Below are 15,838 nucleotides of genomic sequence, written 5' to 3' on the forward strand. Positions count from 1 at the left end.
TAGAGTGACAGAGATGCATGTTAATGACCTGAAAGCACTGATCGATTCCTCACAGGGGAGAGATAGAGAGAGAGAGGGAAGGAGGGAAAAAAGAGTGGAAGTGGTGGAGGGAAGGAGGAGGGGACCTGTTGAAATGCTGACAAATAGCTGAAGACATCTGGGCAGGCAAGAAGACGAACATGCCCCCAGAGAACGACAGAGAGAGAGGGACAAAGAAAGACAGAGACAGCCATTTCTAGAGTTTTGTTAGCAACATGTTCCTTAAATATTGAACTGACAAACCAACTAATCTCTACCTATCTATCTATCTATCTATCTATCTATCTATCTATCTATCTATCTATCTATCTATCTATCTATCTATCTATCTATCTATCTATCTATCTATCTATCTATCTATCTATCCATCTATCCATCTGTCCGTCCTCCATCCATCCATCTAGCTTACCCCAGATATTTCATGTTAGGTTTGTGTTTAATGACTTTCTGAAGCCAAAGCTCAACACGGTCTGTTGCGGATAAAATCTGCTTTTCAAAGGCAGACTATGTGCATATGTGTACGTGTGTGTGTGTGTGTGTGTGTGTGTGTGTGTGCACCAGGGGAACTGGGAAAGGCTCCACATGTAATACTTATTGGACATGAAATCATTGCTTATTCCTGAGGCCATGAGAAAAAAAAGCATGTGCATAAACATGCCTATTAATTTACCTCAGTGAAGCCTCATTTTGGAGGAAAAATACTACTTTTATGTCTGTTTTGTGAATGTGTGTGTGTTTGTGCATTTTTTATTGTTGATAACACTGTTATATACACAACATGTTAAATACTGATGTCATGAGGGGCAGAAGAATACAGTGGGATACGGAGCCATCTAGATCCTGTTGGGTTGTGTGTGATATTGGGCTGCTGGCTGTGGGACCAAAAGTGGTCTTCCTCAAGGGGTTGCATGGGGGTTCAAAAAGTAGAATAGTTTATTATAAGTTTTTCTAAAAAAAATTTGTACACTTAAGCATATTGAAAAGTAAAAGCTACAAAAACACTTGACTGTATGATTTCATGTGACTATAGTCTGAACAGTAGTTTATTATATATTTTTTTTCTTTTCTTTACATTTATTGATGTCAGCAATAGTACTATCCAGGGATATCAAACTGATGGAATGCAACAGAATGGGAGCGCAATAATTCAGACTAAAATATACTTTTTTCCTAAAATATTTTTCACTTTACATTTCTTCCCCCATTTAGCAAAGCACCATAAACTGCAGTACGAAGAGTGTTTTGCAGCAGCAATGACATTTTTTTTTTTTTAACAAAGGCATAGTCTGTTCAGCAAATTTTTGTTTAAAACAAACAAACAAGCAAACAATTTTTTCTTTCTACTGTACCAAAAACACATCAAACCATGACTTCATCATTTTTGTGTACCATTACACCCATACTACATACAGTGATTACATGCATGTCCTTCAAGATCTGACATATGATTTTCAATTGAACATATAGGTGGATAAGTGATAGCATTTTTCAAAAAAATCAGCTACTCTGCATACTTTTTGAAGCTACAATAAACAAGAAAATTACTTATCAAAAATGAAAATATAGTTTTTAGCCTTTGGAAGCTGCATTCAAAATCCACTTGGCTCAGAAATCTGAAGAGGCACGTGCCCTCTCAGTATGAATGGACAAGACTCTTCTGATGCTCTTACTATTATATTGAGTTCACATATGTAGGTGGATGAATGATTTTAAAGGAAGTTTTATTGCTGCAACAGAAAACACTCCACCTGAGCTGAGATGCAGTGGATTCAACTGGAATTGCACATCTTCTTTTATATAGCAATATCAAAAAATCAGTTAAATATTCATTATTTATAATGAATAATATTCGTAAATCATTGTTTTCAAATTACAAGTTCAGAACTTGTGTAAATTTATGTGTAACGTATTAATATACTAAGGTTGATGCCCTAATTGATTATATATTGTTAAACATGCTAAATAAAGGTCTTTTTAATTGAGTCATATGTGATAATTATGTAAGTTAAAGATAGCATTGCCCCATCTTCAATGTAGTTAGCTACTTTTTGTTATCTGTAAACAATTTTTCTAAACGGTAGCTTGTCTATACTTTAAATTATATGCAGCTTGGCAAGTAGCTTCCCCAACACATCTCATAATGTGTCAAGTGCGAGAGGACACGCATGTGTGAGTGTGTTGTTGACGTGAGTGTGCAGCTGAAAATGAAGACAGCTGCTTAGCAACCTCCGTAGCCCTTTAATGGAAACACACATACACCAGCTCCATCTTACTCAGAGAAGAAATATCATTGGATCAATATTTTCTGAAAATAGGTATGGTGTGTGAGTTTTTCTCTGATTGGTCTGTATTTGACCTCCTGAAGCTCAGATTTAACATCAGACTGATGCTTCAGTTTCAGTCTGCTCTAACAGTGTCAGGTTCACATGACTTTCAAACTACCAAAATCACTGCACTGCTCGCATTATACAACATTCTTTCAGTCTGTCGTCTTGTTAGAAAAGCGAAGAGCACACTACACAATTAAGATTGGACAGGGTGTACAAAATACAAAATCTCTGACCTAGAGCAGAGTCTGTTTACCTAACAAAATACACACAAGAAAAGAGAAATTGCCACTGAATTTGGGACAGAAATGTAGTCTAAGAAATAAGTGGATGTTTAAATTGGTGTGTGCACTCATTTTTTGCCCTTTTTTTGCCATTTTTTAGATTGGACTAATTAGATTGGACAGGAAGCAAAGTGGGAAAGAGGGGATGGGACTGAAAAGAACCACAATATGTATCTAGAATCAGGTCACCCAAAGTACAATTGCGCCACACGGTCTGTGCGAAGGCAAAAAAAGGAGAGAAGAAAAATGGCAAAAGAAAATATTATTCCCACTTCCTTCACCTTCTCTCCATCATTGGCTCCAGCCATTGTAGTACATTTTTCTCAAAATGAGTCAAAACATCAGAATTCATCACTGAACAAATACAATTAAATATGAAGCATAACTATATCCAAGAATTGTTACTTCTACGTTTAAGCTAGTCTTATTCACAGACAGCATGAACCGCCCACAGTCAGACGCATATTGCACCCAAAACTGGAAAGCACTTGCTCAATCTGGCAAAGCCTAATCTGACAACTTCTGGGAGTAAAGGCTCACAGGGGGTTTTATCAGTCCACAGGGAAGAGAAGTCATGTTAACAAGGTACCGGTTGATTCAATGAGCACTTCAGGCCAGAATGTGCGATTACTGTAAATCCATACATATTTTCCACTTTTTTCTTTTTTCTTTTCTCTGTGCAACAGTTTGTAAAGACTGATGCACATCAGAAACATCTGCCCTTAATCAAATTAAAGGCAGATGGTACAGAAGCTTTACATTTACATTGAGAAATTTAGCATTAGAACCCTTGCTCACCAATGGATGATGGATTTGTCTCTTACAAACACGCAGCTTTTCACTTCACAAGACTGATGGATTGGAGTGGTGTGGATTACTTGTGGATTATTGTGATGTTTTTATCAGCTGTTTGGACTCTCATTCTGGCGGCACCCATTCACTGCAGAAGATCCACTGGTGAGCAAGTGATGTAATGCTAAATTTCTACAAATATGTTCTGATGAAGAAACAAACTCATCTACATCTTGGATGGCCTGATGGTGAGTTCATTTTCAGTATTTATTTTTCCTTTTTTGGGTAAACTATTTCTTTAACTCCTTTTAAATCACTTTTTCTCTCTTCTGAAGTGTCTGTGACGGAAATGAGTGGCTGTTCTGTTCTTCTCTCTCATTTCCCTTGTTTTCTAACCCATATTTGTGTGTATGTATGAGCTGGCGTGTGAGAGGGAGGCTTCAGGAGTCACTTTGATTCTGCTCTCTGACTGTATGTGTGCAGGTATAGCTTTGATATTGTGATTCTGTTCACTGTGATTCTGTTTTACAGTACATGCTGAAGTCAGTGTGCAGTTGAAGAAGTGGCAGCTTTGTCTTTAATCCTCATCTATATGCTGTTTCAAAGCCAAGAATCATACTAACCATGCAGACTCTCTCTCTCTCTCTCTCTCTCTCTCTCTCTCTCTCTCTCACACACACACACACACACACACACACACACACACACACACACACACACACACACACACACACACACACACACACACACACACACACACACACACACACGGAACTAATGTTAAGTGTATTAGGGCTGCAAGATATTGTTAACAGTAACATCTTAATATTTATGCATTTGCTTTGTAATGAAAATAGTGATTTGTTTCAGAGAAGCCAACATTTCAACCAAACAGCCTTTGTAGCCAATTAGAATTCATTCAAGATGTCAAATACAATCAAAATCCAGTTAAAAATAATGAAGTCATTCCATGGTTTTCCACAACAATAACCTGTTATAGTATTTGAATACATAAGAAAATCTACTCAGGGACTTCAGTGAACATTTTTGAGTGATGGTGAAAATGAAACATTGAACCTCTTCACTGAAATGGACAGTCTGAGTCACCTAAATGAACTAAAGCTAACAGGAAATAAGTGTCAGCTGAGCAGATGATAGCCGTTTTTAGTCTTTTTTATTTGTTGATTTTGCTTTCAGCACCATACTTGATATAAATAAGCATTAATGCTATCAACGCTTGATGTTGAATTATGCAAGCATACAAAACCACAAAGCCAGTGACTGTCAAAACTGTTTTTGAAAAGGTGAACAGTAAAAATAATCATAAAATATGTGGCAATTCACACAACTATTAAAATGTTTGGGGTCAGCGGGGTGTTTTTTAAAGCAATTAATACTTTTATTCAGCAAAGATAATTAATTAAAATAATTAAAAGGCCACTTTAAGAGACAAGAGACAAGGCATCCAATATAATGGTACACATCTGATTTCTTTCTTAAGACATGACTAACAGTTTTTTGAAGATACCTTGATAGACATGTTTTTTGTTTTTATTTTGTTTGTATTTGTTTGTTAAATAGGAAGAAGTTTTTTTTAATAATTCTGTGTTCAAGGGCTGTGAGACATGGCTCTCTGTTTGCGCAGGTGCTGAATTAAGCTCTTTCACATCTTTTTGTGCTTGAATGTTTAAATTGATGAGGTGTATTTGTTCATTCAATTGCAAGAAGAAGCAAAGGAGAACTCAATTTGGTGTCAGTGCGTCTGAGAGACGCAGCTCTCTGCGTGCGCACCGAACACAGCACACAAGTACTCAGCTGAATTATTTCGCATTGTGTATAAATGCGTTAAAATCTCTTGAATGTTTTAATTGGCAAGGTTTAAATAAAAACATGTGCAAATGATAAGCTTAAATGATGATGCATAGCATTGGCCAATCAACTATCCGGAGTGTATTTCATGCTGGTCTCGGGCAGTCGCTGTGGGCCCCTATAATTGTCACCACTTTTCACCACACTAGCGACGGCCCGGCATACAACCATACAAAATCGAAGTTTCATATACACTCAGTTGTGCTGAAATGCCCAGTTACACAATCACCAACACAAGGTCACTTCAACTGCAATTTCAGCAGAATCTCTGCTTGGGGAATCCACACATACATCCACGTAAAGTGAAGGTTAATCCCATTTGTGTTTTTTGAGTGTTTGCAAGTGTGCATCGAGTCATTTATCACTGGTGTCCCCTGTTTTTTCAGCCTGCCCCATGGGCTGATGGGAGATATGGCAACCAGTCACTAAGAGTGACATTCTAATCTACAACACCTACATCTAGAGCACACAGGGTTCCTTTCTCTCTCGCCCTCGCTCCTGTTTTCTCTCTCTCATCTTTATACTCTCAACAAATACATGGCAAAAGCCTATTCTAACAAAAGTCAAAAAGTATCTGCTACAGTAATCTAATGGAGACCAAGAATTTCGGCGATATTTTACAAACTAGTGGCTCTCAACTGGTTTTGCTTTAGGACCCAGAACAAATATCCAAAAACTATGTTTATATTCAATTTAAGTGAACACATATTTAACACATTCTGGATGTATTTTGTTTTTATCTTTTTTACCTAGTTTATGAGAATGAACCAATACATGGATGTTTTTTCCCCTCACTTATAAGGTCATTAGTCTAACTATTTGTGATTATATAGATTAATTTTTAGTATTTAGCACAGTTTTTTCACTCCTGACTCTATCAGAACAGACTTGTGTCCCATTTTCGGGTCGCAACCCAGCAGTTGAGAACCATGGGTTTCCATTGATTAGCTGTTATCTTCCATTTCATTCCACTGGCTTAGTATCGGCCTTTCCTCACACAGGCACAAACACACGCACCTGTTCTGGATTCTGACAGCCAGCCGTAAACAGTCAGAGGCTTCTCTATAACCAGCAGTAACAATGCCTAAAAACAATGGCTGGTGGATCAAAGCCTTCCCACTTCTCTCCTCCATCACTACACGCCTTGTTTTCCCCAGAATCCTCCGGGAATTTTCCGCTGACATTTCCAGCCATGCTCCAGAGCGACTAGCTCTAATTCTCTCCCTGAGCACCCCCTCCAGAACCTCCATCTTACCGCTGGCTCATTTGCCAGGTCTAAATTAGCTCAGACCAATCGGGAAGAATTTGATAGTGCACATTCTTAGCTAGCAACATCTGGGGAGGTGTCACGTGCTTCGCCACTAACCTTTCTCAGAGAACATTAGATTGGGAAATTAAATGTACACCAAAGCTAGGTATAATGGTATCACACTGTTTATAGAGTCTGTTTGTTTGAAACCGAGGGACAGTTAACAAGAAAATGACCCATACGGTCGAACCATGAAGAACGTGCCATGGGTTCAAAAATGTGTGAATGTTAGGCACCTCATTTATAATCACTCTAATTAAATATTCATGGACACACTACAAAAATATGAATATACTGTAACCAAATTGGTACTTCTCAGTACATCAGTTTAAATGTTGTAAAACTGCATAACAAGTGACTAAAGTTTCTGATTAGTCAGACAGAAGAGATATGGTATGGAAACTGTTAGTAAAATGATTAAAATAAAATGATTAATTAATGCATTTCATAAAAGATGTGTGTACTATATTTTAGTTAAGACAACAAAAAAAGAGGGCATGCGACTCTGTAGAAGGCAGGAGTAGTTCACCCAAAAAAGTTACAGTAAAATCATGGCGGCCAACATTGTGCTCCATTTGACAACTGCGCGTCTGTCCCAATACCCACACTTGCACTTATCTACTTATTTCCTTCAAATTAACCACTTGGTTAATCCCACTTGCAAGTTTTTAAAAAGCTTTATTTACAGACTTTGTATATGTAATACTTTGCACTTTAAAATAAACTTCAAAATTTCTGATCAGTAGTCCTTGTGAATGACACAATTTAATTGTGGTGCAAAGAAGTGATAAAAAGCGGCTGCAAACATTTTACAAAATACACACGCATCTTTGCACCAATAAAATGTGCAACACTTTACGTTTTTACACAAATTTATACTGAATTAAATTAACTTACCCTGCAAAGTTTTTCTCAACATCTTACAATTTTGGGTTTCCTTAATGTGATGGATGATGGAATACGCTTAGCTTCAGATTTAGTGTGCGCTAAACTATTTAGAGTTTTGCGCACCTACTTCCTGTCACATGCACATGCTATTAAGTGGCCAAGAATGCAAATGTGGGATTTGGGACAGGCCCTGCCATCAAAACAGCAGAAGTAGAAAAAGCATGTTGCATTTCTGCCACCTACTGGACGGGAGAGTGTCATGATGCATGGCGCACAGCAGATCAATGGCGGCCGCCACAATTTTACTGTACACTTACTTAAATATTGAGTTGCTTTTCACCAAAACCATTTGGAGCATTTGGGAAATTATGCATTTACTTTTCGGTGACACTATTTAAATGCTTTAAGAGTTAAATTGAGTCACAAAGTACTGCCATTGTACTGAACTGTGTATTCATTCAGTTTTCATTAATTTCATTATAGTCTGTTTTTCACAAAAGCCTAGCTTGAGAAGACTAGTAGAAGTTGTATCGAGTACTTTTATGGTTTTCTGTTCTTTGACAGTTCACTACAAACTATCTGAATTTACCTTACACTCCCCCAAAAAATAAGTAAATAACATCATACAGGTTTGGAACAAAATCCAAATTTTCATTTTTAGGTGAACGGTTCTTTTACATATTTGACTCTCTTCTATCAGTGTATCAATTTCTAATTGTTGCATAATGCCCACATTAATTTATATACACTCGTGTGCATGCACTTGAAACTGAAAGCTCTGGAAGTCGTGAAGTCATCTCACAATGGAGTGTGAACGGCCCTTCAATCTGTTGAACAGCCTCAGAGAGGGGCCAAACGTGGGAACGAGATTATGAATGAGTGTGTGAAAGAGAGAATGAACACCATTTTACTGCTCTTGTCCCTCTAAATAGCCTCTTTATACTGACTGAGGCCAACTCAAACACCCACTCCAATTTAGTGACACACACACACAGCATCCCCTTCTTGTCCACACAAAAACATTCACATTTAGTAATTCAGACGTGAACACCTGCGAAGTGAAACTCAGACTAAATATCAACCAAATGCTGCTTCCAAAATCCCACACAGCTAATTAGAGCTCAGCTAGCAGTCTTTGTTTTGTCTTTACTGATTAGTTGGAACAGATTGGAAATAATTTTATGGTAGATGTGTGTGTAGAATGTAGAATGTCTCTGTTGATGCATTGTATCATGACACCATTTAAATGTGCTAATTATTATAGATTTAGAAAATGCATTTTTATTTAACTTTTTTTTATATTTTAAAACTAACACATACTCTTCAACCAATTATCTTACCTTCACGTCATTCACATTCATTCTCGTCCCTTTCTTCCCCACGAAAATATCATCTATGTCAACCAGGATGTACCGTTCCAGAGACCGTGACAGCTTCTTGCCTGTGAGATAAGCGATGGCATCCACTAGTATAAGTCTGTGTAACCAGTAGCTCAGCCCATGTCCAAATAGCACACGCTGCACCCCATCATACAGGCCCAAGTCCTGCACGACGGTAGCATGGAGACCCTGGGGACCTGGGATCACCTGGACTGCCCCACTCTCACTGGGCCGTGTTTTTGCCAACAGGACTGGTTCATACGTGGAATGGTTGAACTGAAACACAGTCCAGTCCTCTCCTGGTAAATGGTCTCGATCCACTTCCGCACGTGTTACGTAAAGCAGAGGTGAGCGGGGGTTTACGCAGCAGTCTCGAAGTGCAACATTTGTTCGCAATGTCAGAGGGAAACCCCTCAGCTGCAGTGCAGGCTGGGAGTTTTCACTTGCACGGTGAAAGGCAATGATGCCAACACTGTATTCGGCACAGTATTTATCCAGCAGGTCACGGTTCCATGTGTCCATACCAACATACTTGAGAAGGTTCTCGTAGATGACCAGTGCATAGCGTCCACGGCCTTTATGCGTTAGAGGTGGGATGTCACCTTTTCCCGGTGCAATTTCGGCATGGTAACGGAATTGGTTGGATTCTAGAATGGCGATGATGTCCTGTCCCAGCTGAGAATACTGACTCTCTATAAATACCAACACCACCGGATCCTTACGTGACGGATTGATCGGTTTAGGTGTCCGAGGCTCTGACTGTCGGAAAGGGAGCGCCCGGAGGTCGGCACAGTCTAGACCTACGGCACGATCCGCGAGGTCCAGTTCTTGGGTGGAGCCTGTGTAAAGGTAGTAGGCGGAGACTAATACGCTGACCATACAGAAGGTGGCGAGGAGGATGACCAGCCTCCTCAGATTCCTCCGCAGCTTGGTGGCCAGATTCATGGCAAACGGCACACATGTGTGGGATTTAGTGTGGGTGGGAATCTCTGATTGTTTGCTGAGGCGGGCTAAAGCTGCGAATTGGCTTTTTTGGTAATCGTGCTGCAGTCATGTGACCATCTCACAAAACTGCCAAATTCGCTCCCAAGACAGGCCACTGAAGAGTTGAAAATGTGGCACAATGCTCAACCTTCTGTTCCCAAAATGAATACGCGTCCAACTAGCGACCCTCCATGTCCTGAGATTTCTCCTGACCCCCAACAAACCTGGAGAGAAGACAGGTTCAGAAGACAATGTTTTAGCATAACTTTCAGCATCTCTGAGACATGTGTGTCTGTGTGTGTGTTTTTCTGTCACAGAAGTGTTCATCAAGCGTGTGTATGGATGCTCTTGAGGGGCCGTCAGCCTTCAGGTTGTTTTCAATCAACACTTCACCAGCTGTGGCCAACACTTCCCGGGAGGAGTGTGTGATTGGTCGCATATAAATAGGAAGTTGGAGGATGAGCCAATTGGAGCCAAAGGGTGGCTCTAAGGGAGAAATTCATCATTTGTCTAATGGGAATCAACTGTCACACATGTACTTTCTGTGCATTAGGTAATCTGCTCGACCGCATTTTGTCTTCAAAGTTGCTTCTGCAGAAAAAGAGATGGCGGCTAAAGTGTACACTTTCTTTTTCCTCTTTTAGACAGCCTAACACAGGTTTGGGCAAATACATTGAGGACGGTTTGTGAGAAAATAAATTATGGGATATATTCTCATTAAATGCAATGACTCTTTCTAAACTAATACATTTAGTAGGCAGTGCACTTGTGCACTCTCTGTTTATGTGTGTGTGACTATGTGCATGTCACGGTTGGTGTGATATTGGAGTACGTAATTAAAGAAACATGAATTAAACAAGATCGAAATAACAGATTACAGCGTTGTGCGAGAACATCACAGGGGGATTCAAGAAGGTGGGAATGTGAGATCAAGGTGCGGGATGAATTTCATAACATGAGAAAACTGAGATTACCAAAACAGTGTCCTTCTGCATTTTAACTGAGATAAAGATTTACTTAGAGAGTGGATTAGAGATTTTGACATTCTAGCAGTTTACATTTACATGACACGCTATTTAAAATCACAAGTGATTCTTTTTGGACTGTGTATTAATACTTGACTATTCTACCATGTTTATTGAAAACTGAATAATCAGGGAGTTTAGTGCAGTCTACAAGCTGTGCAACGTGCAGATCAGCCTAATACTTGCTAGTACTTTTAAAAGCACAGTGAAACATTTGAAGTGGTGCTCACGATTTAAAAGGCTCATAAATCGACCAAATCATATTTTGATATCTGACGTCAGCAGACATATGTACGGGTTAGGTTTAGTAAATATCACCACCTCCTTATAAAAACACAGCGTCTGTGAGTTGTCCTTACTGAAATAATCAAACCAACGTGTGTGCGCGCGCGAGTGTGTGCGTGTTTCCCCGCGAGGCGGCGCATTCTTTGAGCTGGGAAACATCGCAAAGGACGAGAGCTTTTGCTTATTTTAACTTACATTAATAATAATATTGTATCTCATACATTTCTTGGCTCGGTCCTATCATGTTCAGCAGAATAAATGCATTAGGAAATGTTGGATAAAAACCTAAAAACAGTTGCTGTTTAATATTAACAATTTTACGCAAATAATAACCTGAGGCAATGTCTCAACCAAAAAGGGAAAATGAAAGTCTAACATTTAATAAAAAAGAAACAAACAAAAGGCGAACAAAAGTCATGATGCTCTGTAAGCTAGAAAATAAATAATAATAAAAAATTTAAAATAAAAATGTTGCAAATACTTAGCCCAAGACACTGATATGCAATGGTGACAAACAAAAATACACATGTGCTTGTGTTATCGGTATTTGGTTCTTCAAAAACTAAACCGGAGACCGTTATCAGTCACGCTTAAAGAACTGATGAAATATGATGAAATGATAATAAAGTAAAAGACCATAAAAGGCAACGCGAGTAAAATTAAACGCGCAGCATCTCCGGTCAGATACCGTGACATTCCAGCACAGCGCATCTCTAAATCTCTCGCGCAAAAAGACGTTCAGCACCCCATTCGGCACAAAGTTACAACACTAAACCCAACTCAAAATAAGCTGCACTCCAGCCGACGAGACCTTACCTTAAACCGAACCTGAGGCACTGCTGAGCGGGAAGCCGCCTCTCTCCGGAACACCAGCTCCTTACGGCTCTGAACCCGAGAGCCCAATCTCATCCACTGATTCAGAGGCAGCCATCTGGAATGATGCGGGGACCGGTTCGCTATTCTCTCCGCGCCCTCTTCCCCTTTCTCCCTTTCTCTCGCTGCGACACGGATTAGAGGAGCGCGCGGGGGGAGACAGGACTGGAGACAGAAGAAGCGCTCAAAAGACGAACTGAAGAGAATACCCAGAGAGGATCGCTGAGATATACGACTCCTCTCCAGTGTCACCAGTGACTGAGTAGTGCCGCTGCCGCTCTCTGCGCTTTAGCTCACCTACAGAGAGAGAGAGAGAGAGAGAGAGAGAGAGAGAGAGAGAGATGCTGAGTGATTGGCACTTTTTTTTTTTTTTTGGTAGCCTATGTAATGTAATGGTATGATAAGCGGTACGATTTTATATGGAAAGTGAGACAAACGCTTATAGGCTACTATTTTTTTAAATTTATATATTATGGTATCGCAAATTATTAATTAATTCCTAATTTATTCATGTTTTTGTAATAACAGTATGGTAGTATTATTAAAATTAATCATGTACACGTACAAGCAGTTCCGCAAAAATAATACCACATTATAAATTATACAAATTTGCGTTACTTAGTATTTGTAAAAAAAAAAAAAAAAAGTTACCATACCATACTGTAAAATGTTATTGTATTTTAAAAGACAACACATGTAATTTATAATTTAAAATATTATAATGTAAAATATTGTTAAAATATTGTTAAATTTGTCAGATAAATATTGTAAAAAAATAAAAATAAAGAAATGATTACCTTATAATTATAGAGAATGTGTCACTTATATTTCAGGCATTTATGGTAAAATATTGTAAAAATTATGTTTCCCAGAATTCCCTTCATGAACCATCACATTTGACTGGATTTTTTTTATAAACGTTATAACATATTTTTAAATCAATTATGGAAAATAGAGTGTTTATGCTAAATGCATATATTTATGCTTTGTGTTTATACTTTGTTGTTATGTGTGTCACCATGATGGTGTTTTGCGTTTCAGAAGAGGCAAAATTTGAATTTTAAGCCACTGTTCTTTTGTACGGCCTGTGTTATTATCAGTACAGTAACATATTTTAGTATCCGAAAGATGTTGATTTATTGACATTATATCAGTCAAATGACATACAGAAACTAGTCTCATCTTGTAATGCTTGTTACAGCTGCCAGTTTTATGTATGTATGTATGTATGTAATATAGCAAACAACTCAAATGTAAAAAAAAAAGTATGATCCATAATATTTCTCAGACAAACACATTGCCCCTGGTGGATTTATGCCAGTGTGGTGGCGTATAATTGGACCATTTCACTTTCCTCAACAAGCATGCTTGTTTGCTTTACATTCCTTTTATTCCAGACTTTAATAACATTCCCAATAATAAAATTCCACGATTAGTCATAGCCACAACAAGGAGGGCTATGGGGCAGATGTGAATGAAAAATAATAATATATTTGTTAAAAAGACAGGTTGTGTTTCCCCCAAGTTCTAGATACTTAAACTGTAACACCATATTTCTTTTAGCATTTAATTCCAATGCACACTGAAAGCACTCAGTCTGGTTTCCATGAGTAGGTTTTTTTCTGTTCTGCTTTTCGTAAATCAAAACTGTTTGACGGTTTAAATCAAAATGGAACAGGACAGTGCTGACTGCTGCGGAAATGCTAAAGGCAGCGTGGACCAAACTGTACTGCAGAATTAACTACATCTGGGATAAAGAGATTGATGTGATTTTACACAGGATGAAGGAGGTGCAGTTTTGGTTGATTGTTAGAGGGTTTTAAAATTTACAATACAAATTAGGAGGTCATGAGAGACATGTTAACAATGCAGTATAACAAACATGAGTACTGCACAATTCATGATTTGATTAGAACAAACCAGAACTTACTATGGACATGCAAACACATATACACACTCAAAGTTAAACAGCTATTTAAAGCAAAATGAGAGCTTCTGTTGGGTGGCCTGCAAGTCTGATGAGCTAGACAGGAGCCAAAGAATCTCTCTCTCTCTCTCTCTCTCTCTCTCTCTCTCTCTCTCACACACACACACACACACACACACACTCTTACACACACACTCACTCATACACAGACACACACTCTCTCACACACACACATTCACACTCACACACACACACACACACACACACACACACACACACACACAGTTCTTAGATACTCTGAAGAAGCAGCATTAGTGCATGGCTCATTTAGGCCAAATGTGATGGTCTGGCAAGCGTTCAGCTCTCCTTCCTCTTGCTCTCCCTTCACTCCTCTCCATCCATGTTTCCCTCCCTGTCCATTCCTTCCCTTTCTTCCCTCTCCCTCCTTCCTTTCTGTAGCTAATGGGGCTGAAAGCTTCCAGCAGTTCTCTGCTAAAACATGCATTTAATTTGATTATTTACTACCTATTGTTTTCTTCCCTATAGAGTCTGAAGAAAGTAAAAAAAGAGAGAGAGGAGGTGTATGTGAGAAGGACAGAAGGGAATATGTGTGTGAAAATTGCAAGTGAGAGAGACAGAGAGAATACTCTGAATGTCTATGTGTGTGTGCAGTGTGTAAGAGGGTAACTGTGTGTGTGATGAGTGTGTATTGTGTCTGTGTGACAGGGGAAGCCCAGCTCGTATTTGTTATTCTAATTGAGGCTCCTCAGTTGTCTATGGATCCATTGTGTTGCACTCAAGTCAGCTGTTTAGATTTAAACCCAATAGGACCAATACTTATCGAAACCATCCCCCACATAAAGAAAATAAAATTATAGGAAACTATGAACCCCCCCACCCCCCAAAGAAAACATTTACATGTTTAATATACTTCCTACTAAACTCTAAACTAAAGAAAAAGTTTCATTGTTGTACTTCTCAAGCAGAATTTTTCTAGTACAATTAGATCAACATAATTCAAACAAAGATGTTTAATTAAATGTATAAGACTAATGATATACTAAAAAAGACTAGCATAGCTGGGCACCGTCACATGTTGTGTTTTTGAATACTTGTCCTCAAGCACTGAATAATGATGTGATGTTTGTCCCACAGAAGGCTACCTCAATCGCTAAATCAGCAAAAAACCTTGATCAAGCAGAAAGGCTGCTGGCGAACCAGCTAGACCAGCACCAAACCAGAATTAAACAGCATAAACCAGCATGGAAATTCATGCTGTTGTCAGCTGTTTTTTAAAGGGTAAATGTCTCTGTAATATTTCACTTGTAAGTTGGGGAAAACCAGGAACATTTTCCTGGGCCATGCGAGGGGGGCTCAATACGGTCCTCTTCTAATCAGACCCGATGCAGAGTTGATCCAAAATGCGTCATTTAAGAAGAAAAAAAAAAGTGTATATAATATATATTAAGACTCCGTTTTGGATAGTATTTACTGAATCATGTTTCTGGCATTTTTAACAAAATTTAGTGAAAGCTTGAGAGACTATTTTATAATTGGGTTAGAAACATAACTATGCACTAACATTCTCTGGGAACAAACATTTTTATTACATAATTTTGTTTCTAAAGTTTTCAATGAAAATAAAGACAAATATTAATTAACAAAATTATTTTTTTTCCCCTCCTGGCAACCTCCATTTAAAATGATGCAGATCAGACGGGGGTTCATTTTTATGCATACTAACAATAATTTTAAAGTGGAAATTTTAGTATCACATTTTAAGTATGTTGTAGCTTTCTTTTCCAGTCTCTGTTTCACTGACACACACACACACACACACACACACACACACACGTG

The 15,838-nt window shown here is 38.6% G+C and overlaps 1 protein-coding gene across 1 annotated transcript in view; it reads right to left on the bottom strand.

Moving 5' to 3' along the window:
* The window catches only part of ndst3 (N-deacetylase/N-sulfotransferase (heparan glucosaminyl) 3), a 51,763-nt gene extending 39,419 nt beyond the window's left edge, over positions 1 to 12,344 (bottom strand). The window contains exons 1-2 of the mRNA XM_042776757.1: positions 11,998 to 12,344; positions 8,849 to 10,095 (exon numbers count right to left, since the gene is read on the bottom strand). Of these exons, the coding sequence (XP_042632691.1) occupies positions 8,849 to 9,832 (984 nt within the window). The 5' untranslated portion in view covers positions 9,833 to 10,095; positions 11,998 to 12,344. The remainder of the gene's footprint in view (positions 1 to 8,848; positions 10,096 to 11,997) is intronic.
* Positions 12,345 to 15,838: the final 3,494 nt, after the last annotated feature.

The sequence above is a fragment of the Cyprinus carpio genome, chromosome A1 (genome assembly GCF_018340385.1).
Source record: "Cyprinus carpio isolate SPL01 chromosome A1, ASM1834038v1, whole genome shotgun sequence".
In the NCBI taxonomy this organism is placed as follows: Eukaryota; Metazoa; Chordata; class Actinopteri; order Cypriniformes; family Cyprinidae; genus Cyprinus; species Cyprinus carpio.